The 26012-nt window shown below is 49.1% G+C and overlaps 1 protein-coding gene across 1 annotated transcript; it reads right to left on the bottom strand.

Moving 5' to 3' along the window:
* Positions 1-4925: 4925 nt before the first annotated feature.
* SPATA19 (spermatogenesis associated 19) lies at positions 4926-9520 on the bottom strand (the record flags this gene model as incomplete). The annotated part of the gene is made up of 6 exons (XM_079708150.1): positions 4926-4992; positions 5273-5350; positions 8366-8457; positions 8633-8725; positions 9217-9273; positions 9443-9520. The coding sequence occupies 6 exons, from the start codon at positions 9518-9520 to the stop codon at positions 4926-4928; spliced, it is 465 nt and encodes a 154-aa protein (XP_079564276.1).
* Positions 9521-26012: the final 16492 nt, after the last annotated feature.

Genomic DNA, 26012 nt, shown 5'->3' with positions numbered 1-26012 from the left:
AGGCTGAGAGGCCTGGCCAGCTGAGCGTCTCTTGGCGCCTCCCCAGGAGCATGAGGAGAGGTCGGGAAGGCAGAGCTTCTGGGACTGCAGAGAGTGGCCCGTGGACCTCTTCCCTCCCTCCATCCTCCTGCCAAGGTCTGGACTGCAGCCCTGCCCACAAAGGTCAGCCTGGTCCTGCCCCAGGCACTCTCAGGGGCCACCCCTCCAGCCCGGCCCTGTCTGTCCATCCACCTGCTGGACATCACCTGCAAGGCCACATCAGGACCCAAACTGAGCCTACCCCATGAGACACCTTCCTGGGCAGTGCACCCCCGTAACCAGCTGTCCCCATGTCCCTCCTTCCCCACTCTGCAGGTGCCACCATCACCAGGTCGCCTCCGTCCTGTCTCAAGCCCATCCCCTCGCTTCCTGGGGACCCCTCCTGGGCTCCCCGCCCCCATCCTCACCGCAGCCCAGCTCCACAGGTAACACTCCTGCGCTTCCCATCTCTGCTGGGGCAAGGCCCCACCCGCGTGGCCCGGCCCGGGCCCCTCTCAGCTCCCTCCCCTGTGCCCCTCTCCCTCTGCTCCTGTCCAGCCAGAGCAGCCTTGCTGCTTTTCCTCCTGTCCTGGAGCTCCTGCCTGGCCAGTCCTACTGCCGCTCTTCTCACTCCCCTCCTCTGCTACATGAACAAGCAGAGGGAAGCTGCAAGGGGACAGTGATGGGAAGGAAGTGCAGGCATTCCAGACCTCTAGGTGTAGTGGGGCAGGTGGCTAAGGACCCGTCCTACCTCTACCCCCTCCCCTCCACAGTGTCGGGCTGGCCAAGGTCACCAGCACCACCACTACTGTCCACCAAAACGACCCCTCACCCCAGCGTACTGCACAGTGGTATGGTCTGAGACGGCCTGCATTCCAATCCTGGCCATGCATCTAATGGTTGTGTGGCATCAGGAAAGCCACTTAACCTCTATGAACTTCCAATTCTTCACCTGCAAAATGAGGTGATGATTTTAAAATAAGCGAAAGTAAATCTCACTTCTCTTCTCTGATCAGGGCAAGTTCCCATTACATATAGTACTTCTCCTTTATGGTAGTTGAGAAAATTGTGACTGATGTAGTCTAAAACTTTGTCTCTCCTGTCAAACCAAAAGTTCCACTAGGACAGGGACGGAGGTTTCGTTTACTGCATGTTCCCCAGCCCAGCCCAGGACCCACACACAAAGCGGCTGAGAGAGGAGGCCTGGAGCTAGAAGGCCAGGCTGGGCTCCATCACTGCTCAGTCACACGGTGACTCTGGTCAAGGTCACCACCTCCTGGTCTTACGTGGTCTCCTCGCTAATAATAAAAGTATCCACACCAAAGGGCGGCTTGGGTTAAGTGCTTATAGTCCCTGGTACATGCTAAGAGGTCACCAAACACTGGCTGTTATTCTACTGGACACTCAATAAATGTGAGAACGATGTCACCAGTCTCTGGTCTGTGTGTAAAGAGCTTGGAAGTCCTCACCCATCCTCGCAGTAAGAAAAAAAAGCTGAATAAACGGAAGAGCAACAACTCTTCCCAGATCCATCAGAGAACTAAGGTCACGGGGTAAACCACTGACCTGAAACTAGGAGAGACAGACAGGTGGATACAGAGACTCACAATGTACCAGAGCAGAACCTCCAGGAACCAGGGCCAGGGAGCAAGGCTTAAACTATAGTTGATGGACTACTGGTAACTCAGTGTGGACAGGCTTGAGAGTTAACGAGTCCAGGAGGCCAGTCTTAGGAAGGACCTAAGGAACCCCACCAGGTTCTCACAGTGAAGATCAGAGAAACCTCCCCCACCCCCATCTCCCAGCAAGAGGAGGGAGAAATAGCCATTTTGAAATATGTCTTAAGCGTTCTGTTTTCCTTAACAAAGGCCTGCTCTCAAGGAAATCTATTTTGCTAGAGCCTACCTGGCCGAGGGAAGGAAAATATTCAACTGTAGCCCCCTCCCGCTTTCCCGTCCCTCCTGAGGTAAGAGTTGGGGGAGAAACACATGTGAAGGTCACAGGCCAGGGGCACAGGTTAACTGAGACCAAGACCAAGTTAGAGGATTACAGGATGCTCCCCTCTCTGCCCCCCACACCTCACCACATCAGTAGGGCTCCTGTAAAGTAAGAGGGGATTACACCTCAAAGAACTGCAAGCTTCAGGCCCTATTTAAGGAAGAATCTCTAGGGAAACCCAAAGACAAAAAGCAAGGACATGAAAGGAAATTTTAGCCTCTGACACCACAGCTGCTGGAAGGAGTAAACACAGCCTGACCCCTAACCAGACAAGTATAAAACCTCACACTGAAGGCCTGTCTACCTCAGTTCCTGTATCTCATTCATCTTGCCTGGCTTTCAGCAAAAAACTACAAGGTATGATGAAAGGTGAAACATACATTCTGAAGAGACAGAGCAAGCATCAGACTCGGACATGGCAGAGAGGTTGGAATTACCAGACTGGGAATTTAAAACAACCTTGATAAATAGGCTAAGGGCTCTAGTGGAAAAGGTGGACACCATGCAAGAACACATGGGTAACATAAGTAGAGAGATGGGAACCCCAAGAAAGAATCAGAAGGAAATGCCAGAAATAAGAAACACTGAAATAGAAATGAAGAATGCCTTTGATGGGCTCATCTGCAGACTAGACATGGACAAGGAAAGACTCAGTGCGGTTTAAAAATGTCAGTAGGAATTTTCCAAATGGAAAAGCAAAGAGAAAAAAAAAAAGAATGAAAAGAAGTGGAAGAGAATATGCAAGAACTGGCGGACAATTACAAAAGGTGTAACATTTGAGTAATGGGAACACCAGGAAAGAAACAAAAAGAACAGAAAAAATATTTGACGTAATAATAGTTGAGAATTTTCCAAAATTAATGACAGACCCCAAACAACAAAACCAGGAAGCTCATAACACCAAGCAGGATAAACACCAAAACATCTACACCTGAACATATATTCAAACTTCAGAAAATCAAACACACACAGAAAAACTCTTGAAAGCTGGGGTGGGGGGACCTTACCCAGAGAGGAGCAGGATAAAAATACATCCAACTTCCCTTCAGAAACCATGCCAGCAAGAAGAGAGTGGAGCAAAATATTCAAAGTGTTGGGGGGGAAAAATAAACCCTAGACTTCTGTATTCTTCAAAACTGGCCTTCAGAATGAAATGGAAATACTTTCTCAGAGAAAGGAAACTGTTGCCAGCAGACCTGCCTTGCAAGAAATGTTAACCGTTCTTAAGGAGGAAAAAGGATGTAGGTCAGAAACATGGGTCTACATAAGGAAAGGAAGTGCTCTAGAGGAGGAGTAAATGAACATAAAATACTTGAGTGAAATAGACACGTCACACCTCCCCCAGGAAGTCCTCCTGCCCCAGCACAGCCCTGCCCCTAACAGCCCAGGAACCCCAGCATAGCCTGCTTCACACAATGGTAGGGGCCTGTCAGCTGTCTCCCCGCAAGGCTGAGAGTGTGTGTCCCCAGAGGCAAGCCTGTGAGGTGCTCAGGGTCCAATGAATGAACGATGGCAAAGCACGCACACCAGAGGCCGGGATGGTGGTTAAACAGTGCATCTCTTTATCAGCAGTTCAGCAAGAAGACTCCAGTGCTGCCACTGTCACAAGGAAGGGCTCACCCGCTGGATTCTCTCTGCCCAGGTGTCGTCACTCCTCAGGTCAAGGGTGGTTGGACATCCTTCTTACACAGGCAGCTCCTTGACCCTGAAGGGCATCAACCTGGGAGGCAGGGAAATGCCCAGGGGCGCATCACAGAAATGTGCGAAGGCTGACAGGCAGGGCTGGCAATGCCTCCTTAAGCCCGCTGCTCTCGACATTCACAGAGCAGGATGCAGGAGTGGGAAGACCCTCGAGGAGCAGGGGTGGTGTGTCAGGCAGAGCTGGTGCAGGAGCCTGGCTCCGCACCTTCAAACACAGAGGTGCCAGCAGGCACCCCCGACTCCTCATCCCTGCTGACGTCAGCAAACCACTGACACGGCGCTTGTCACGTGCTGGACCCCATGGTCCACAAGGCAATGTCCTGAAGTCAGGAAACAGGCACCAGGGCATGAAGCAATCGCCCACGCTGGAGCTGGAAGAAAGCCATTACCTGCTCCCCAGGGTGGCCTAAATCTCTACTGTGAGAACAGCTGCACCACCACACCCTCCTCTTACAGTCATTTGGGTCAGATGAGAAACCTAGGCAAAGTGCCTCGTGCAGAGCTGGCATACAGTAAGTGCTCAATAAATGCCAGCATACACCTGCTCGGCCCTCCTCTAAGCGTGCTGGTGGCCCCCCCATCAGCCGCCACGACGATCAGCATGGTCTCTCCTGTGTGGCAGGGGTGCAGCAACCTTTCGCGGACAGATACCTCCTGGAGAGGCATCTCCTGGCCTCAGCTCACCACCTTCCAGAGCAGCACAAACAGCCACTGCCATGACCACTGGTACCGTGTGCAGGCCGAGAGGCCACACGACCCAAGGTCACGGCCCTGATCGGGGGCTGAGCCAAAACCTGTGCGCCCTCGCTCCCACCCCAGTGCTGTGTGACCCTGTGACTCAGAGAGGGGTCAGCAGACCAGCAGCGGCTACGCCCAGCAGCTCTAGCAACTCAGAGCTGCAGGTCCCACCGCGGCCTCGACCGCCCGGCCCCTGAGACTCCGGGGCCCATGGACAACTGAGAAGCACTGGTCTGCGACCCCACAGTGAAGACTCAGAGACGCAAATCTGACCTCGACTCCAAGTCCTTCTGGAAATCTGAGAGGCGTGGCAGGAGCCTCAGGCAGCTGCTTGCTCCCCGACCCCCAGTGGCCCAGGTGCAGGCCCCTCGCTGGTATTCTCAAGCCCCACCCAGTGCGCCGGCTCCCTGCCCAGGGAGGCCGTCCTCTTGGCCCGGCCCCTCACCTGTCAGCCCTCTCACCTGCTGCTCTCAGCAGTCTGAGTAGGAATTTCTCTTGTGAAGCTCATGAGATGCCTCATCCGTAAGATGGCATATGCTGCAGGGGACAGAGGAGAGGAGAGGAGGGTCAGCGGGGAGACCACAGGGCAGCAGAGCCCCCCCGAGAGCACAGACCCAGACCATCGCACAGGGCTGGGTGGGTCGGCAGCCCGAGCCTGGGCCCAGGAGCTGAGTCCCGGGAAGAGGCGCTCAGCCCAGAGGGCCCCTGGCTTGGCCAGGCCCAGGGGTGGAGCTAAGGGAGACCCACGGAGAGGCCAGCAGCGCTCCACCCACCTTCCCCCAGTTAGGACTCAAATCAACTCAGCTCGAACGCTTACCTTCGTCTCACCTGCTCTATCCGTTCTTGCATGGCATCATTTCTCACTTCGCTTGGCACTTGGAAGATGCGGGTATGGCTGCAAAACACCATCAGACGTTGGGGTTCCCGGGCTCCTTCTCTACTAACCAGTCACCTTGGAACCTCCAGGGTTGGAATCACGGGGGACCATAGCTCTGACCGTGTCACCATGAGCTTTTGAGCTGCACCTTCACCCTCCTTGTACCAGTAACATAAAGCATTCTTTTTACTAACCAAGTACCCCTGAGCCCCCCAACAATCCTGGGCAGGTAACAAACGGTCCTAAGCAGAGTCAAGGAGACGGAGAGGTTATGCGCCTTTGCTAGAGTTACAGAGCGAGTCAGAATTCCTCTCCAGCTTCATCACCAGCTCTCTATCATCAGCATTGTGCCAGTCACTATGGTTTAGAGATCCTTCTAGAACATTCCATCACAAAGAAGCTTCAGGCTCCTCTTTGCTGCTGTTGTTTTTGTTTTATTTCACTGCTCTGGACTTGCTTTCCTCACCACGGTCCACTTCATGCCCTTCCCAACTCCACACCCCAACAAACCCTCACAAACCCTCCACTCCAGGAAAAGCAGCCTGCCCACTGGACCACCATTCTTGTGCCCACTGGACCACCCCATTCTTGACAGTGCCTTCTGGGTAATGCCTTGCTCTAGGTGCTTTGGGGTTTTCCCTGTGAATTCAGCTTTGATACCGCCTATGAGGACCCACAGCCCGAATGTGCTCCGGAATATGGCTCATATAAAATGGAGCTGGTCAGTGCCCAAAGAGAGAGAGAAGAAAGGACAGAGGGCCTGAGGGGACAGGGGGATGCCTCCGAGACGAAGGGGACACAGAGGCTGGACGGGGTTGGCCAAGGTGCCAGGCTCCTACCCGTGTGGAAGGCCCTACCTGGCTCGGGCTCCTGTGTGTCCAGTCCCTGCCCAGACACGTGTCAGCCCAGGTGAACGTCCTGCTAGGAACCCTTCTGAAGCCTAGGCAGCAAAGCCGAGAGCCTGTGCAGCCCGAACCCCTACTGTGCCCTCCTACTGGCGTCCCCAACATGTCCTTCAGTGCTCACATGCTTCTCCACCCAGGTCACTTGTATCCTTTCAAATGGGGAACTTGGTTTATGTTGTTCTCTCTTCCAGAGGCCCTAGCAAACATCAGGTGGCCAGTACACATCTACCATATAAATGAGCATTCAGTGGTGCTTAATAAAGGGATATGCAACCCTGACTACGTAGTTAATGACACTAATAGGAGGATACCGAAATCAGTGGATCGGAGGGAGGACCAGGCTGAGTTTATTGGTTTAAAATCTCCACAGAATATCCAGAGTGGAAAACTTGTATGTAGATAACTGACTGATTTCTGTCCCATGTCTCCAAAGCTTTAACCTACTTACACTACACAGCCAAGCTCTAAAAAATACCAGAGGATGATGTTCGTATTGTCCAAACCAAGGAACTGCAACAGCCAGAGCTGGTAGTGTGGCCAGGTCAGGGGAGGACAAGCCTCCCACATGCAGGGCGGGGGATGGGGGACAGTCACCAATGTTCATGATCTGGGCGACCTTGGCCGGCTTCCCATCCAAAAAAAACCTTTCCCAGGGAGGCCTCAAATTAGACCATTCCTCTTATGCAATTCTTGAGCATTTGAATCCTCTTTTAAAATGCTAATGCCACTGGAAGGGGTAAACACAGGAAAACTGTACATCCTGAAGCAAAAACACATTTCTTGAGAAACATATCTTCCTTGATAGGAGAGAGCAAAGCTGGCGATGGGGGCACAGGAAGGAAGCCAAGTCCAGAGATGAGAGAGGGCTCCTTCACAGCAGGGGGAAGCCCAGCGGAATCCCACAATGACTCTACTGGGAAAAGAGACCCAAGTGAACATGCATCCCAGAAGGAGGCAGGGAAGCATGTGCCGAGGCAGTGAGCCAGGTTCCAGGCCCAGCTCCCCTGCCTGGAGTCTTGCTCTTCAGAGCCAGGAGAGGCGGTGGTGGTGTAGATGGTCTGTGCAGGCTGGGGTTGACAAAGCAGCTACTGTGGAGCACAGAATTCTAGCCTCAGGGCTGAGAAACCTCCTCTCACCTCCGCCCAAGATGAGGGCTTTGGCTTTTGCACTTTATGAGCCTATTTTCTTTTCTTTTCTTTTTAACATCTTTATTGGAGTATAATTGCTTTACAATGGTGCATTAGTTTCTGCTTTATAACAAAGTGAATCAGTTATACATATACACATGTTCCCATATCTCTTCCCTCTTGCGTCTCCCTCCCAGCCTCTCCTATCCCACCCCTCTAGGTGGTCACAAAGCCCTGAGCTGATCTCCCTGTGCTATGCGGCTGCTTCCCACTAGCTATCTACTCTACGTTTGGTAGTGGATATATGTCCATGCCACTCTCTCACTTTGTCACAGCCTACCTTTCCCCCTCCACACATCCTCAAGTCCATTCTCTAGTAGGTCTCTTTAAAGTGCAGCCACTTCTGAACAAATCAAGTGCAAAAACAACAGAAATCTGAAATTTATTCAGAAGCATTTAAGAAATGGTAAGCAAGCCCAGTTTTCCAACCCCTCTAGTCATTTTAAAATTTAGCAATGAGCTGGGCTTTCAAGATAGCAAAAATATTCCCTTAAGACCCCAAAGTAAGGGCTTCCCTGGCGGTGCGGGTTCGAGCCCTGATCTGGGAAGATCCCACATGCCGCGGAGCAACTGAATCCATGTGCCACAACTACTGAGCCTGTGCTCTAGAGCCCGCGAGCCACAACTACTGAGCCCAGGCACCACAACTACTGAAGCCTCCATGCCTAGAGCCCGTGCTTCGCAACAAGAGAAGCCACCGCAATGAGAAATGAGAAGCCCGCGCACCACAACGAAAACTCAACGCAGACCAAAACAAAAAAAACAAAAAAAAACAGAGACTCCAAAGTAAGGCTGAAAAACTCAGTCAAAGGAGTCAACATCTCTAGAGAAGGAGAGCTGTGGGTTTGTGTTGGCCAGTAATCCCGAAGAGGGGGGCTTGTGCCTTCTCTGCTTCCCCCTCCCCACAGCGTGCCTAGCTCGGGGCAGGTGGGATGCTTTACCTCCATCTTATGAACTGGATTCTTGTTCTTTCCTCCAGGACCTCCTGACTCTGGTTTGTTAACAAACCAGACTTTGAGAGGTGGTGCTTCACCTAGGAAATCCGGGTGGAGTCCAGTGGTTACTGCCCAGCAAGGACCCCATGGCCAGGGTGGAGCCCAGCCTGGACAAGCTCTGCCCGCTTGCCCAGGACCCTTTGTGGTAGGACCCACCTCCCCCTTTCCCTCCCCTTGCCCCACTAAGGACGGGCAGCTCAAAGGTTCCATTACTGTGTCTCTGGTCATATGTACATCTTGGCCATGCGTGGGAGGGCAGTTGGTGGCCATCTTCTCCTTTATGTCCTGGGAAGCCTCTTCTTCAATCTGAAAGGCAAGCAGTTTCCCTCAGAAAGTGTCACTCTATCTGGCCCCAATTCTCCCTCCTCTTCCTTTTCCCTTTTCTTCTTCCCCATCACAACACACACATGCGTGCCCACACAAACACGCTGTATCGCACAGTTCCTGCAATTAGCTCGTCTACTGCTACCTTCCTGTGGAATTCCAGGGACTCAGTAAGTCATGGGTCCAAGGTCCTCCTGAGACACCCTGCAGTGGGGCCACGCATCTGAAACCCCCTCCCCTCCCATGTGCCTGAGAAGCAGGGCGGGGCTGGTGGTGACGCCAGCCCGTCTCTGGAGAGGGGACAGCCCGGGTCCTTCCGGACATGTGGTGGATCAGACACGGCTCTAGGCAGGCTGATGGGCAATGAGCTTGGGTTTCCTGGTTGTAGGGGGAGGGACGTCCAGCTCCCTGCACCCACGAGGCCAGCTCTCAACAATCTGTGGTGCCCTGAGTCCCAGAGGAATCTCACTCACTTTTTTCAACCAGTGCTGTACTACAGACACAGCCTCGCTCTCCACAACTTCCACGTCCTGCAACAAAGTGGTAAGTCGATGCCCTCAGAATACAGAGAAACCCAGCCCCTCCTCCATTTTCCACAGTTATCACTGTGAGATCTTCTCTCCAGAAGTGGCAGCGGGGGCTCAGAGGGGAAACAATACCTGACACACTTTACGCGTGGCTACCACCAGCCCCACTTACCGAACTGACTTTCGGTGGGAAGGGGAAGCCGGCACCTTTCCAGGCGAGAATGTACACAATCCATGTTGTAATTATCATCTTTGGATTACGCCAGGCCTCCTTCGTGGCTCCCTCCTTCCATTGAAGCAGGCTGAGAACTCCTCTAGCACAAGGAGGTCCTTGGAGGGAGGTGCCCACCTGATTGGCTGGCCAATGATGATGTGACAATGACCTCCTTTAATCCCCAGGGTCAGAGTGGAGGTAGAAAAGAAAGGTGAGGAAGTGTCCACATTAGTGATGGCCACAGCTCAGAAATGGAGGTGGGAGGTGGGCAGTCAGGATATGAGCCTGAGAAAGATACAAGGGGGAAGTTACTGAATCAAAGATAGAAATTATGGAGGGTAAGGGAGGCTTATGGCTGGTCACCCACTCTTGAGCACTGCTGAAGCAGAAAGAGATTTTATAGTCAAAAGAATAAATTTGTAACAAAATAACCTGGGCCCTCTAGACATTCGTTCAAACCATGCCACAGCATTTCTTATTCTTCCTCTTACAAATGGGGAGAAAGGGCCTGTCCACCCAGAAAACATCAAAGATGGAGGAGCAAAACTCTCAACAAGGACGTTTTACTTTTGTGTCTACTTTGTTTACGCAAGTGATTCAAATCACAAAAAATAATCCAAACAATAAGAGATAAAGGGTAAACAGTGCAAGTGTCATTTCTTGTGAAGCATATTTCCTGATTTTCCCAAGTCACCCATGGTGGACTGCCTAGGTGGAAGGACAGTTAAGGGGAAATGAAAGAGGGATTCTGTTGTGACTTCATAGTTGTGGGCAAGCAATTGACAGGGGCTCAGATAGCTGCTATTCCCATCTAGAACCTTCACCAGGGAAGTGAAGTTCACAATATCCTAAAGCAAATGTTTAGCTGCTCTCAAAAGTAGTTGTAGCCTAACCCTGAGACTATTCCCAAGGTCTCAGAAATGAGGGTTGTAATCCTGTCTCCACCACTAACCTGTTATGTGATGTTGACCAACTCATTAGTCCCTCTGGTCCTAGTTTCTTTGTCTTCAAAATGAAAAGAAAAGGATAATGTCTCTAGTTTTCTTCCAGCTCTAATAGTCTATAAATGTTCTATTCTGATTCTTCTGAAGAGTACAGAAAACCTTTATCTCACTCTCCCCAATTTCCCTAAAATAGCCACTATATCTCCTCACTCTCAACAAATTATCTCAATTTTACATCTTCTCTAGGCTATGCCAAGGCAACAAACAAGTCCCCAAATGAAAGCCGAGACTCACTCTCACTCTCCAAACACAAGTTCAGGGTAGCTGTGCTCCATGTGGTGACTTAGAGATACAGGGATGAATCCTTCCTCTGGCTCCATGCTGTCAGGATGTGACCTCTATGACTGCCAAGCAAAGGAAGAGAACACATGGAGGAATAAAATCACCTCTTCTGTTCCAGCCCAAAGGCTTCTTCTTAAAGCTTTTTGGCCAGTATTAGTCATATGACCCCAAACCAATGCCAAGGGAGACTGGAAGCTGTAAACCAGAAGATGAAATTACTCATCAACACCTCTGTTTCTGCTACTATCTCCTAAAAACTGTTTCCATCCTTACTGATGTAATTTTATTGTTTGAATACTTAAAACATCAATGTTATTCAAAAATTAAAACTACATGAAAAGACAAACTCAGGGAAGTTCCATCTCCTTCCCTGTCTCTTCAACTTTGTTCCTCAGAAGGATTTTCATAAGTTTCTAGGCTGTGCATCTGTGTTTATGTTTCCAAAATGAAACACATACATAAATCTATTCTCACATTTTATTACTATGTTATGAAATGCATACAGTAAAATATATAAATACATTCACAGCTCAGAAAAAAAATTTAAGCCTGTGTGCACACATGCGCACACACACATACATGTGTTTATATACACACACGCACATACATACACATGTTTAACCACCACCCAGATCAAGATATAGAACATTTCCAGCACCTCAACAGGCCCCCAGACCCATAAGAGGACCATCATTTTGACATCTATCACCATAAGTGTTTTGCCTAGTATCCCACTGTATTACCATAACACAAATTATCTACCAAATTTACAACTGATGGACATTTGTGTTATATCTAAAAGTTTGACTCTTTTTAAAGTAATGCTGCTATGAACATTCTTTTACCTATCTTTTCCTTGACATAAGCACTAAATCTTCTGTACATATACATAACAAAGATCAGAGTTGCTAGGTCATAGGCTTTACATATATTTAGCACTAATATATAACAGAGTACTGGGGACTTCCCTGGTGGTGCAATGGATAACACTCTGCACTCCCAATACAGAGGGTCCAGGTTTGATCCCTGGTCAGGGAACTAGATCCCACATGCATGCCGCAACTAAGAGTTCACATGCCACAACTAAGGAGCCCGCCTGCCGCAATTAAGGAGCCAGTGAGCTGCAACTAAGGAGCTCATCTGCTGCAACTAAGACCTGGTGCAACCAAATAAGTAAGTAAACAAAATATTTAAAGAATAAAAATAGGGCTTCCCTAGTGGCACAGTGGTTGAGAGTCCGCCTGCCGATGCAGGGGACACGGGTTCGTGCCCCGGTCCAGGAAGATCCCACACACCACAGAGCGGCTGGGCCCGTGAGCCATGGCCACTGAGCCTGCGCGTCCAGAGCCTGTGCTCCACAACGGGAGTGGCCACAACAGTGAAAGGCCCACGTACCGCAAAAAATAAATAAATAAATAAATAAATAAATAAATAAATGAAAACAAATTCTCACAAAATGTTAAAAAAAAAGAGTACTGGGGCTTCCCTGGTGGCGCAGTGGTTCAGAGTCCGCCTGCCGATGCAGGGGACATGGGATCGTGTCCCAGTCCGGGAAGATCCCACATGCCACGGAGCGGCTGGGCCCGTGAGCCATGGCCACTGGGCCTGCGTGTCCAGAGCCTGTGCTCTGCAACGGGAGAGGCCACAACAGTGAGAGGCCCACGTACCATGTAAAAAAAAAAAAAGAGTACTGCAAGGCAGTTGTACCAACTACTGCCTGTAATAGTTACTTCATGTTTCTGCCAACACTTGTTATTGTCACTCTTTTAAAGTTTAGACAGATGATTGGATTTATAATGCTAATCAGGAATAGTTTACTTTTCACTTAATTAAGTGATTAATGGCATTAGGCATCGGAGCTATATGGTAACTCTATTTTTGAGGAACTGTCAAAATCTTTTCTAAATGGCAGCATCATTTCACATTCCCTCCATAAATACATGAGAGTTCCAATTTCTCCACATCTTTGCCAACATTGTTAGCATCTGTCACTCTGATATGAGACATTCTAGTGACTATGAAGTAGTATCCCATTGTGGTTTTGATTTGTATTTCCCTAATGATTAATGATGCCACGTATCTTTTCATGGGCTTATTGGCCATTTGTATATCTTCTTTGGAGAAATGTATATTCAAATCCTTTGCCATTTTACAATTGACTTATTTGTCTTTTATTGTTGAGTTGTAAGAGTTCCTTATATATTCTGTGTACAAGTGTCTGATCAGATACATGCTTAGCAAATATTTTCTCCTATTCTATGGGCTGTCTTTTCACTTTCTTGATGATATCATTTGAAGAACAAAGTGATCAATAAAGTCATCATTTATCACACAAAATGATGAAGTCTAATTTATCTATTTTTACTTTTGTTGCTTGTGCTTTTGGTGCCATATCTAAGGAACTGTTGCCTAGCCCATGGTCATGAAGATTTATTCCTTTGTTTCTTCTAATAGTTTAACAGCTGTAGCTTTTACATTTACGTCTATGGTCTATTTTCAGTTATATACGGTGTGAGGTGGGGGTCCAACCTCATTTTTTTGCATGTGGAATCCAGTTGTCCTAGCACCATTCATTGAAAAGAAGTAGTTTCTCCATTGAACTGTGTTGGTACCCTTGTCAAAAATTAACTAACTATAAATGTAAGGGTTTGTTTCTGGATGGTCAACTCCTTTCCATTGATATATGTATCTATCCTTATGCCAATGCCACACTGTCTTGATTACTATAGCTTTCTAGTATGTTATGACATTGAGAAGTGTGAGTCCCCAACTTTGTCCTCTTTTTTAAGATTATTTTGGCTATTGTGAGTTCTTGCATTTCCACATGAATTTTAGGATCAGAATTGTCAAGTTTCACAAAAAGAAAAAAAAAAAGCCTGTGGCATCTTGATGGGGATTGCATTGAATCTGTGGATTGATTGGAGAGTACTGTCATCTTCACAACAATCTTCCATTCCAAGAACATGGAGTGTTTTTCTATTTATTTATATATTCTTTAATTTCTTTCATCGAAGTTTTGTAGTTTTCAATGTACAAGTCTTGTATTTCATTTATTAGGTTTATCCTTAAGCATTTTATTCTTTTTGATGCTATTGTAAATCGAATTTTCTTAATTTCATTTTTGAATTTGGTATTTCTTCTATATAGAAATGTAGTGGATTTTTAAGTATTAACCTTGTACTTTATAACTTTGCTTAAATCATTGTTTGTAACAGTTTTTAGTGGTTTTCTTAGAATTTTCTACATACAAGATCATGCCTTCTGTGACTAGAGATAATTTTCCTTCCTTTCCAATCTGGATGCCTTTTCCTTTTCTTGCACAAATGCCCCAGCTATGCATTGTTAAGTAAAACTGGAGAGAGTAGATATTCTTTTCTTGCTCCTGATTTTAAGAGAAAAGCATTGTCTTTTATCATTAAGTATGGCATTAAATGAGGGGTCTTTGTAGATGCCTTTTATCAAGTTGAAGACTTTTCCTTCCTATTCCTAGATTTTGAGTATTTTTCTCACCAAAAAGCATTGGATCTTGCCAAATGCTTTTCCTGCATTTGAGTTGATCATGTGGTTTTTGTCTTTCACTCTATTAATATCGTATATTAATTTTTGATTTTCAGATGTTAAATGAATCTTGTACTCTTGGGATAATTCCACTTGTATATAATTCTTTTTATATGTTGCAGGATTCAGTTTGCTACTATTTTGTTGAGGATTTTAGATCTAGATTTATAAGAGCTATTGGACTATAGTTTTATTTTCTTGTAATGGTCTTGTCTAGTTTGGTATCAAGGTAATACTTGCCTCATAGAATGAATTGGAATATGTTCCCTTCTCTTATATTTTTGGAAAGAGATTGCAAAAGATGGATAATATTAAACATCTAAATATTTGGTATATATTTAACTTTTTAAGAAACATCAAGCTTTCTTCAAAAGAGGCTGTGACATTTTACATTCCCACCAGCAATGTATGAAGGTTTGCATTTCTCTGTATCTTCATAACACTCATATTGTCTTTTTATTTTATGAATTTATTTATTTATTTTTTGGCTGCGTTTGGGTCTTTGTAGCTGCGTGCAGGCTTTCTCTAGTTGCAGCGAGCGGGGGCTACTCTTCGTTGCAGTGTGTGGGCTTCTCATTGCAGTGGCTTCTCTTGTTACAGAGCATGGGCTCTAGGCATGCAGGCTTCAGTAGTTGTGGCCCTTGGGCTCAGTAGCTGTAGTGCACAGGCTTTGTTGCTCTGCGGCTTGTGGGATCTTCCCAGACCAGGGCTCAAACCTGTGTCCCCTACATTGGCAGGCAGATTCTTAACCCACTGCACCACCAGGGAAATCCCTGTCTGTCTTTTTAAGTCATAGCCATTCTAGTTGGTGTGGAAAGAGGTATATCATTTGGTTTTAATTTGTATTTTCCTAATCATTTATAATGTCAATAATCTTTTCATGTGTTTATTATTTGCATACTTTTTTAAAAAAAATCTTTTGGCCGCACCACACGGCATGTGGGATCTTAGTTCCCTGACCAGGGATTGAACCTGCGCCCCCTGCACTGGGGGTGCAGAATCTTAACCACTGGATGACCAGGGAAGTCCCTACATATACTTTAGTTGGTGTAATATCTATTCAATTTTTTTAATTGTTTGTCTTTTTTTTTGTTGAGTTTTAAGTTCTTTATATATTCTGAATGCAAGTCTTTTATCAAATATATGATTTACAAATGTTTTCTCCCAATCTGTAGCTAGTCTTTTCATTTTCTTAATAGTTTCTCTCTTTTTTTTGAAAGGAAAAAGGTTTTACTTTTGATAACATCAAATTCTACATTTTTGACGGAGTATGCTTCTGGTGTCATATCTAAGAACTACAAGATCATGAGGACTTTTTCCCTATGCTTTCTTCCAGAAGTTTTATATTTTAACTCTTATAGTTAGGCCTATGATCCACTTTGAGCTATTTTTTGTGTGTATAGCATGAGGATCTGAATATATCATTTTGCATATATATATATATAATTATACCAGCATCATTTGTTGAAAAGACTATCCTTTCCTCCCACTAAACTGCCTTGGCAGCTTTGCTGGAAATTCAATTGACCATAAGAGTTTATTTCTGTATCTCAGTTTTGTTCCATTGACCTACATGCCTAGCCTTACACCAGTACCACACTGTCTAGATAATTATAGCTTTATAGTAAATTTTCAGACAAAGTAGTATAAGTTCTCTTTTTTTTTCCTGGCTATCTTAGGTCTTTTGAATTTCCATGTAGAATTTAAAATTAGCTTGCCAATTACTTTTTTTTTTTAATACTGTTGGAATTTCAATAGACATTGTTTTGAAGCTATAAATCAATTTTTTCTAAGTTGTCTAGTTTGTTGGCACAAAGCTGTTCATAGTATTCCCACAGAGCCTTTTTAATACAGTGGGGTCAATGGTGATGTTCCCTCTTTCAATTCTGATTTTGGCAATTTGTGTCTTCTTTTTTCCTGCTCATCTTAGCTAAATATTTGTGTTTACTATTGTTGTTAATCTTCTTGAAGACCACCTTTTGCTTACATTGTTTTTCCCTATTTTTTTTCCTGTTATTTTTTGGTTTTCTATTTCACTGATGTCTAATGCAATCATTTTCCCCCCTTGTGTTTGCTTTGGGAATAAATTCTGCTTCAAGAATGCAATGGAGAAATTCTGCCTGAGTTTCCAATCTGTGGGCCTGCCCTGCAGATCGTGGACTTGCCAGCCTCCACAATCACATGAGTCAATTCCTTAAAATAAGTCCCGTAGGTAGAGAGACAGGTAAATAGATGATATAGGTACAAAGATGACATAGGTAGCCTATTGACTGTTTCTCTAGAGAAGCCAGAATAATACGGACTTTAGTACCAAGAATAGTTCTAGAAGAACAGAATTCTAAGGATGTTTTCTGTATTGGCTCTGGGGTTTCTGGAATTGGCTCTCCAGAGGGCATTTTCCACGACAAGATGTGGTAATACAGATATTCATAACTATTGGATCCTCGTAATCAAATACTTATAAGAGGTAAGCTTCTAGGTGACTGAATTTGATACTTTAGAACATTTCTGTGTAACAAGTATAATAAGTTTGACTGGCTGCTCCTAATTACAGTAGACGAAGTGGGGAAAGAAAAGGATGAGCTTAGGGATTCAGATTCCCAGTTTAAGCACTGCATAAATGACCTGAAAGTTTCAATAGCTTCCCTGAAAGAAACCTTCATCTCCTGTCGCAGTGCTGAGATTACCTTAAACCAAACCCACAGTCTCATCCTGCAAGTGGCTAAATTACAACACAAGTTGAATTTCCAACCTCACAAGGTGTCTGCTGGTACCGTGAAGGTATTGATTGAGAAGTAATGGTATCCTGAAGACTGGAATGGGGACATATGGGCAGATTCTGATGAAGCTGGGGATACTGAACCCTGACATTCTGCTGAGTCTTCTTTGCCAGCAGAAGCAGTCCTTTCACCAAGTTTGAAGAGATTAATCCTGCTTTGTCTCAGGAAACTGTAATGGCCTAACCCAAGATACTTGCCTTGCAAGACACTGTTGATTCTCCGCAGGACCCATCCCCACTACCCCTCTTGGCTTTTACATTTATAATTGCACTCAGCGGTCCTTAACAGGTGAGGGACAAAGTGTGTCCCACGAGGAGCTGCACTACACTCCAAAAGAACAACGTGATTTTTCCAACTTCTACATACATAAATCTGGGGAAAGTGTGTGGATGAATATTAAGGGTCTAAGATAATGGTGGAAGGAACCTAAAGTCAGATCTGAACCAATTTATTGATGCGGGCCCACTGACCAGATTCTTATTTAATATTACAGCTTGAGGAGTTAGAAAGCGTTCTAACAGTTTATTTGGTCGAAACATGGACCAGCAGGTGACCTACACTCAATGAATTTGAAATGCCAGAATTGCTTTGGTGTGCTTTAGAGAAACATATCCAAAGGTTTAGGGAGGTTGGAATGCTCGAGTGTACTTATCATGTAAGGCATGCTCACCCACCCTCGGGGATACAGAGGACACACCTTTCACCATGACTGTGAGGAATAAATCTGAGGGGAGCTCCAGCATCCTCGAAGAGCTCAGAGGTCACACTTCTCTGTAGGTCAGAAATTACAGTGGCAACTGCTGCCACCGAATTGGGGGGATCTAAATGCAATGGGGTACTTGGATCCTGAGTAGCAGGGGCCAAGTGGCAACACTTAATCATCAGAGGCAAGGTGGGCATGATTACTGTAATGGACAGCTGAGTGAAAGCAGTAATAAAAAGTCTGACTTACAGAGACCTATGGTATTGGCTAGCTGCTCATTGTATCCTCAGATGTGAAACAGATGGGCGGTCCACTAAATTCTTGCTTGATCTATGTAAGTGGGAGAATTTTAGGTCAAGTGAACAGAAGTCAACTTGAATCATAAAAAGAGAGCCATGGTCCTTTGACCAATTCTGATTTGAGCCAGTGTACAGACCCAGAACTCCTTGAATAAGGGACAGGCCAGATCCCCTTAAGGAAGGACCCTGCTACACTATGAAACACACCTACTGTCAACCTTTCTCCTGGTCCCCCCTCAAAGGGACTTACAGCCTTTTACCAGGGTGACTGTGCCTGGATGGAAAGAAGTTAAACTTTTCAGGGATTACTGGACACTGACTCTGAACTAATACTAATTCTAGGAGACCCAAAAAGTTACTCTGGCCCCTGAGTCAGAGTCAGGGCTTATGCAGGTCAGGTGGTCAGTGGAGTTTTAGCTCATGTCTATTTCACAGTGGGTCCAGTGAGTCTCTGAACCCATTCTGTGGTTATTTATCTACTTCCAGAATGCAAAATTACAATGGACATAATGAGCAACTGGAACAATCCCCACACTACTTCCCTAACCTGCAGAGTGAAAGCTATTACAGTAGGAAAAGTCAAGTGGAAGCCACTAGAACTGCCTCTACCTAGGAAAACAGTAAACCAAAAGCAATGCCACATTCCTAGAGGAACTGCAGAGATCAGTGCCACCCCAAAAGACCTGAAAAGTGCAGGAGCACTGATGCCCACCACATCCCCATTCAACTTGCCTATTTGGTCTGTGCAGAAGACAGATGGATCTTGGAGATTGGCAGTAGATTTCTGTAAACTTAACCAGGTGGGGACTCCAACTCAGTTGCTGTTCCAGATGTAGTTTCACTGCTTGAACAAATTAACACATTCTCTTGTACCAGATATGTAGAAATTTATCTGGCAAGCACTTTTTTCCCAATGCCTGTTAGTGAAAACCCCCAGAAGTAGCTCTGCCACTTAGGCCTGTGACCCACTAGTTCAACGGTGCTTGAAATATCAGTGGCACATAGGGATGCTATCTGGAGCCTTTGGCAGCCCCTACAGGTAAGTCACAGTGGGAACCATTAGGATTTGGCAGCAAAGCTCTGCCATCGTCTATGGACAGCTACTCTCCTTTGAATATACAGCTTTTGATTTGTTATTGGGCCCCAGTAGAGACTGAATGCTTAACCATGGACCACCAAGTTACCACGTGACCTGAGCTCCTCGGGAATTGGGTGTTGTCTGACCCACCAGGCCATAAAGTTGGGCATGCACAGCAGCACCCCGTCAGTAAATGGAAGTGAGATCAGGCCCAGGCAGGCCCTGAAGGCACAAGAGTACGTGGCCCAAATATCCACGGTCCCCACTCCTGCCACATTGCTTTCTCTCCCAGTCTGCACCCATGGCCTCCTTGGGAGCTCCCTACGATCAGTCGACAGAGCGAGAGAAGACAGGCCTGATTCACAGATGGTTCTGCAGGATATGCAGGCACCACCTGAAAGTGGGCAGCTGCAACACTGCAGCCCTCTCCAGGAGAACACGGTAAGGGAGATCCTCCCAGCGGGAGAACTTGGAACAGTGCACCTGGTCTTGCACTTCGCTTGGAAGGACAAGTGGCCAGACCTGCAGTTGTATACTAACTCATGGGCTGGGGGCAATGGTTTGGCTGGTCAGGGACCTGGAAGGAACATAACTGGAAAACTGGTGACAAGGAGGTCTGGGGAAGAGGTATACGGATAGACCTCTCGGAATGGGCAAAACACATGAAGACATTTGTGTCCTATGTGACTGCTCACCAAAGGGTAACCTCAGTGGAGGAGGATTTTATTTATCAAGAGGACAAGATGACCCGTCCTGTGGCTCCCAGGCAGCCTCTTTTCTCAGCCACCCCTGTCATCGCCCAATGGACTCATGAACAAAGGGGCTGTGGTGGCAGGGATGGAGGTGATACATGGGCTCAGCAACATGGACTTAACTCGTCAAGGCCAACCTGGCTACAGCCACTGCTGAGCACCCAGTCTACCAGCAGCAGAAACCAACACTGAGTCCCTGCCATAGTGCCATTCCCTGGGTGACCAGCCAGCTACCAGACAGCACGTTGATTACACTGGCCTACATCCATTATGTAAGGGACAATATTTCGTTCTTACTGGAATAGACACTCACTCTGGTTGTGGATTTGCCTTCCCTCCACACAATGCTTCTGCCAAAGTACCATCAGTGAACTTACAGGATGCCTTATCTACTCTCACAGTGCTCCACACAGCACTGCTTCTGATCGAGGGTCCTTACGGCAGTTGCAGTGCAGCCATGGCCTATTCTAGCACTCATATCACCACACTCCCTTCCATCCTGTAGCAGCTGACTTGCTAGAACAGCGGAACTGCCTTTTGGAGACTCAACTACAGCACCATCAGGGTGGTAACACCTTGCAGAGCTGGGACAATGTTCTCCAAGAAGCGGTACACGTCCTACACCAATATCCAGTGTATTGTTACTCCTCCCATAATCAGGGTTCAGGGGTCCAGGAATCAAGGGGTGGAAACGGCAGTGGCACCATTCACTATTACCCCTAGTGACCCACCAGCAAAGTTTTTTTCCTGTCCCCACGATCTTATGCCCTTCTGGTCCAGAGACCTTAGTTCCAAAGGGAGGGCAGCTTTCACCAGGAAACAGAAGGACTCCATGGAAATGGTACCTAATGCTGTTGCCCTGCCACCTTGGGCTCCTCATGTACATCTGAATCAAGAGACCAAGCACAGAGTTACCCTACTGCCTAGGGTGAGGAAAAGTACAATGGAGCACAGCAGAGCCACCAGAGTGTCTCTGAGCACCGTCACGGTCTGTGGCTAAGGTCATTGAAAACTGCAACAGCCCAGTTCAGGCAGCAACTGTTAATGGCCCAGACCCTGTTATTAATTTACTTTATATTACACTTCTGTTTCATGCTTAAAAAAATAAACCCTACCCCAAGGTCGTGAAGACAGCCTCATGTCTTTTCCTAGAAGCTTTCATACTGATACCTATGTTCCGTGTCAAAATCATCTTGTGTGATGTGTGACGACTTAGAATCATGCAGAGCTACCACAGAACGTGTCTAACGAAAACCCGTGACGTTAGTGGACCCGTACACTTTGCACCCAAGCTGCTCAGGGTCAACTGCACGTACACACAGCAGTGTCAAGGAGCCGGGCAGGGGGCGAGCATGGTGCCCGCCCACCCAGGGCCCCGCGAAGGGTTACCTTCAGCTTCCGGTTCCCTCGCCCTCAGGGACAGCTGTGACCAGACGCGGGGAACCCTCTTGCACAGGAAGACCAGGCTCCTGCGCCCTAGAGCTGGTGGTCACTGAAATACTCTTTCTCCACTGGTTACCCTCCTGGGTGTAAGAGAGGGGCCACCAGACCCAGGTGGTAGAGAGGTGGCCACTGGTAGCAGTCATGAAACCGGGGCCAGACTAAACGGCCCAGTCATAAACCACCGATGTCGTAAACCTGGGGTCCACATGTAAACACCCTCAGTCGTAAATCAGGCCCAGACATAAACCCACCAAGTCATGAACTAGGCCCAGACATAAACCGGGGGCCCAGATGCACCACCACCGCAATCGAAAACCTGGGGCCCTGCCGTAAACTTGGGGCCCAGACGTAAACCGCACCCAGTCATAAGCCAGGCCCAGACATAAACCTGGGGCACAAATGCACCAACGCCCCAGTCATAAACCTGGGGCCCTGCCGTAAACCTGGGGCCCAGACGTAAACCGCCCCCAGTCATAAGCCGGGCCCCGATGAACCCCACCCCCAACTCATAAACCCGTCCCTGCAGTAAAATTAGGGCCCTGCTCTACACCTGGGGCCCAGATGTAAACCCTCCCCAGTCGCAAGCCGGGCCCAGACGTAAACCTGCGGCCCAGAGGCAAACCCCTGAGTCATAAACCTGGCCCAGCGGCAAACCTGGGGCACTGCCCTAAACCTGAAACCCAGAGGTAAACTGTCCCCAGTCGCAAGCTGGGCCTAGACGTAAACCTGGGGCCCAGATGCAAGCTCCAAGAGTCGTAAACCCGGCCCAGCGGTAAACCTGGGGCCCAGACGTAAACCGCCCTCAGTCGTAAGCCGGGCTGAGACGTAAATCTGGGGCCCAGATGACACCCACCCCCAGTCATAAACCCGGCCCAGCAGTAAACGTGGGCTCCGGCCCTAAAGCTGGGACCAAGACGTAAACCTTCCCCAGTGGCAAGCCGGGACCAGACGTAAACCTGGGGCCCAGAGGCAACCCACCCGAATCGTAAACCTGGCCCAGCAGTAACCCTAGGGCCCGGGCGAAAACCTGGGGACCAGATGTAAACGGACCCCAGTCATAAGCCAGGACCAAACGTAAACCTGGGGCCCAGAGGCAACCCACATGAGTCGTAAACCGGGCCCAACAGCAAACCTGGGGCCCTGCCCTAAATCTGGGGCCCAGACGTAAACCGCCCCCAGTTGTAAGCTGGGCCCAGACATAAACCTGCGGCCCAGAGGCAACCCACCTCAGTTGAAAACCCTGACCTGCCGTAAAGCTGGGGCCCAGACATACACCGGCCCCAGTCGTAAGCCGGGACCGGACGAAAACCTAGGTCCCAGACGTAAACCGGCCCCAGTTGTAAGCCGGGCCCAGACATAAACCTTGGGCCCAGACGCAACTGCCGTCCACCCCCGAGTTGTAAACCCAGACCTGCCGTAAACACGGCCCTGCCCTAAACCTGGGACACAGACGTAAACTGCCCCCAGTCATAAGCCGGGCCCGGACGTAAACCTGGGTCCCAGACGTAAACCGCCCCCAGTTGTAAGCCGGGCCCAGACATAAACCTGCGGCCCGGATGCAACACCCCTGAGTCGTAAATCCAGCCCTGTGGTAAACCTGGGGCCAAGACGTCAATCTGGTGCCAAGCCATAAACCTTCCCCAGTCGCAAGCTGGGCCCAGACGTCAACCTGGGGCCCAGATGTATACCACCCCCAGTTGTAAGCCAGGCGCAGATGTAAACCTGGGGCCCAGAGGCAACTGCCGCCCCTCACCCGAGATGTAAACCCGGCCCTGCCGTAAACCTTGGGCCCAGACGTAAACCGCCTCCAGTCGTAAGCCGGGCGCAGATATAAACCTGGGGCACAGAGACAATGCCCCCACTGAGTCGTAAACCCGGCCATGCCCTAAACCTGGGACCCATATGTAAACTGCCCCCAGTTGTAAGCCGGGCCCAAACGTAAACCTGGGACACAGATGCAACACCGCTGAGTCGTAAACCCAGCCCTGTGGTAAACCTGGGGCCAACACATCAATATGGTGCCCAGCCGTAAACCTTCCCAAGGTGCAAGCTAGGACCTGACGTAAACCTGCGGCCCAGAGACAACCCACCTCAGTCGTAAACCCAGCCCTTCCTTAAAGCTGCGGCCGAAGCGTAAACGGCCCCCAGTCGTAAGCCAGGCTCAGATTTAACCTGGGGCCCAGAGGCAACCGACTCCCCTCCCCCGAGGTGTAAACCAGGCCCTGCCTTACACCTGGGGCCCTGAAGTAAACCTCGCCCAGTTGTAAGCCGGGCCCAAACGTAAACCTAGGACCAAGCTGTAACACCCCTGAGACGTAAACGCAGCCCTGTGGTAAACCTGGGGCCAAGAGGTCAATCTGGTGCCCAGCGGTAAAACTTCCCCAGTCTCAAGCTGGGCCCTGACGTAAACCTGCTGGCCAGAGGCAACTCACGTCTGTCTTAAACCCGGCCTTGCCAGAAAGCTGGGGCCCGGACGAAAACCGCCCCCAGTCGTAAGGTGGGCCCAATTGTAAACCTGGGGCCCAGCCGTAAACCTTCCCCAGTCGCAAGCCAGGCCCAGACGTAAACCTGTGTCCCAGAGGCAACTCACCTCAGTCGTAAACCCGGCCTTGCCATAAAGCTGGGGCCCAGACGTAAACCGCCCCCAGTCGTAAGCCAGGCCCAAATATAAACCTGGGGCCCGGAGGAAACGCCCCCACTGAGTCGTAAACCCGTCCCTGACCTAAACCTGTGACCCAGAAGTAAACCGCCCCCAGTTGTAAGCCGGGCCCGGACGTAAACCTGGGACCCAGATGTAACACCCCTGAGTCGAAAACCCAGCCCTGTGGTAAACCTGGGGCCAAGAGGTCATTCTGGTGCCCAGCGGTAAACCTTCCCCAGTCGCAAGCTGGGCCGAAACGTTCGGCCCAGAGGCAACCCACCTGTCTTAAACCCGGCCCTGCCGTAAAGCAGGGGCCCAGACGTAAAACTCCCCCAGTTGTACGCCGGGCCCAAACGTAAACCTGGGACCAAGATGTAACACCCCTGAGTCGTAAACCCAGCCCTGTGGTAAACCTGGGGCCAAGAGGTCAATCTGGTGCCCAGCCGTAAACCTTCCCCAGTCGCAAGCTGGGCACTGAGGTAAACCTACGGCCCAGAGGCAACCCACCTCGTCGTAAACCCGGCCCTGCCATAAAGCTGGGGCCCAGGCGTAAACCGCACCCAGTCGTAAGCCGAGCCCGGACGGAAACCTGGGGCCCAGACGTAAACCGCACCCAGTCGTAAGCCAGGCCAAGATGTAAACCGGATGGGCTTCCCTGGTGGCGCAGTGGTTGAGAGTCCGCCTGTCGATGCAGGGGACGCAGGTTCATGCCCCGGTCCGGGAAGATCCCACATGCCACGGAGCGGCTGGGCCCGTGAGCCATGGCCGCTGAGCCTGTGTGTCCGGAGCCTGTGCTCCGCAATGGGAGAGGCCACCACAGTGAGAGGCCCGCGTACCACAAAAAAAAAAAAAAAAAAAAAAAAGATGTAAACCGGGGGCCCAGAGGCAAGCCCCCACTGAGTCGTAAACCCGGCCCTGCCCTAAACCTCGGGTCCAGACATAAACTGCCCCCAATTGTAAGACTGGCCCAGACGTAAACCTGGGACCCAGATGCAACAGCCCTGAGTCGAAAACCCAGCCCTGTGGTAAACCTGGGGCCAAGAGGTCAATCTGGTGCCCAGCCGTAAACCTTCCCCAGTCGCAAGCTGGGCCCAAACGTAAACCTGCGGCCCAGAGGCAACCCACCTCAGTCTTAAACCCGGCCCTGCCGTAAAGCTGGGGCCCAGACGTAAACCGCCCCCAGTCGTAAGCCAGGCCCAGGTGTAAACCTGGAGCCCAGAGGCAACCCCCCCACTGAGTCGTAAACCCGACCCTGCCCTAAGCCTGGGGCCGAGACATAAACCGCCCCTTGTTGTAAGCCGGGCCCAGACACGAACCTGGGGACCAGAGGCAACCGCCGCCCCTCCCCCGAGTTGTAAACCTGGCCCTGCCGTAAACCTGGGGCCCTGTCGTAAACCTGGGGCCCAGACGTAAACTGCCCCCAGTCGTAAGCCGGGCCCAGATGTAAACCTGGGGCCCGTAGGCTACGCCCCCACTGAGTCGTAAATCCGGCCCTGCCCTAAACCTGGGACCCAAACGTAAACCACCCCCAGTTGTAAGCCGGGCCCAGACGTAAACCTGGGGCCCAGATGCAACACCCCTGAGTCGTAAACCCAGCCCTGTGGTAAACCTGGGGCCAAGAGGTCAATCTGGTGCCCAGCGGTAAACCTTCCCCAGTCGCAAGCTGCACCCAAACGTAAACCTGCGGCCCAGAGGCAACACACCTCAGTCTTTTTTGTTTGTTTGTTTGTTTAGTTGCTGCTTTATAACAAAGTGAATCAGTCATACATATACATCTGTTCCCACATCCCTTCCCTCTTGCGTCTCCCTCGCTCCCACCCTCCCTATCCCACCCCTCCAGGCGGTCACAAAGCACCGAGCTGATCATCCTGTGCTATGCGGTTGCTTCCCACTATCTTTCTACCTTACGTTGGGTACTGTATATATGTCCATGCCTCTCTTTCGCTTTGTCACAGCTTACCCTTCCCCCTCCCCATATCCTCAAGTCC

This window comes from Hyperoodon ampullatus (assembly GCF_949752795.1).
Source record: "Hyperoodon ampullatus genome assembly, chromosome: 7".
NCBI classification, from domain to species: Eukaryota; Metazoa; Chordata; class Mammalia; order Artiodactyla; family Ziphiidae; genus Hyperoodon; species Hyperoodon ampullatus.
Note: the sequence above shows the minus strand (reverse complement) of the source record. Positions and strands in the feature narration are given on the sequence as shown.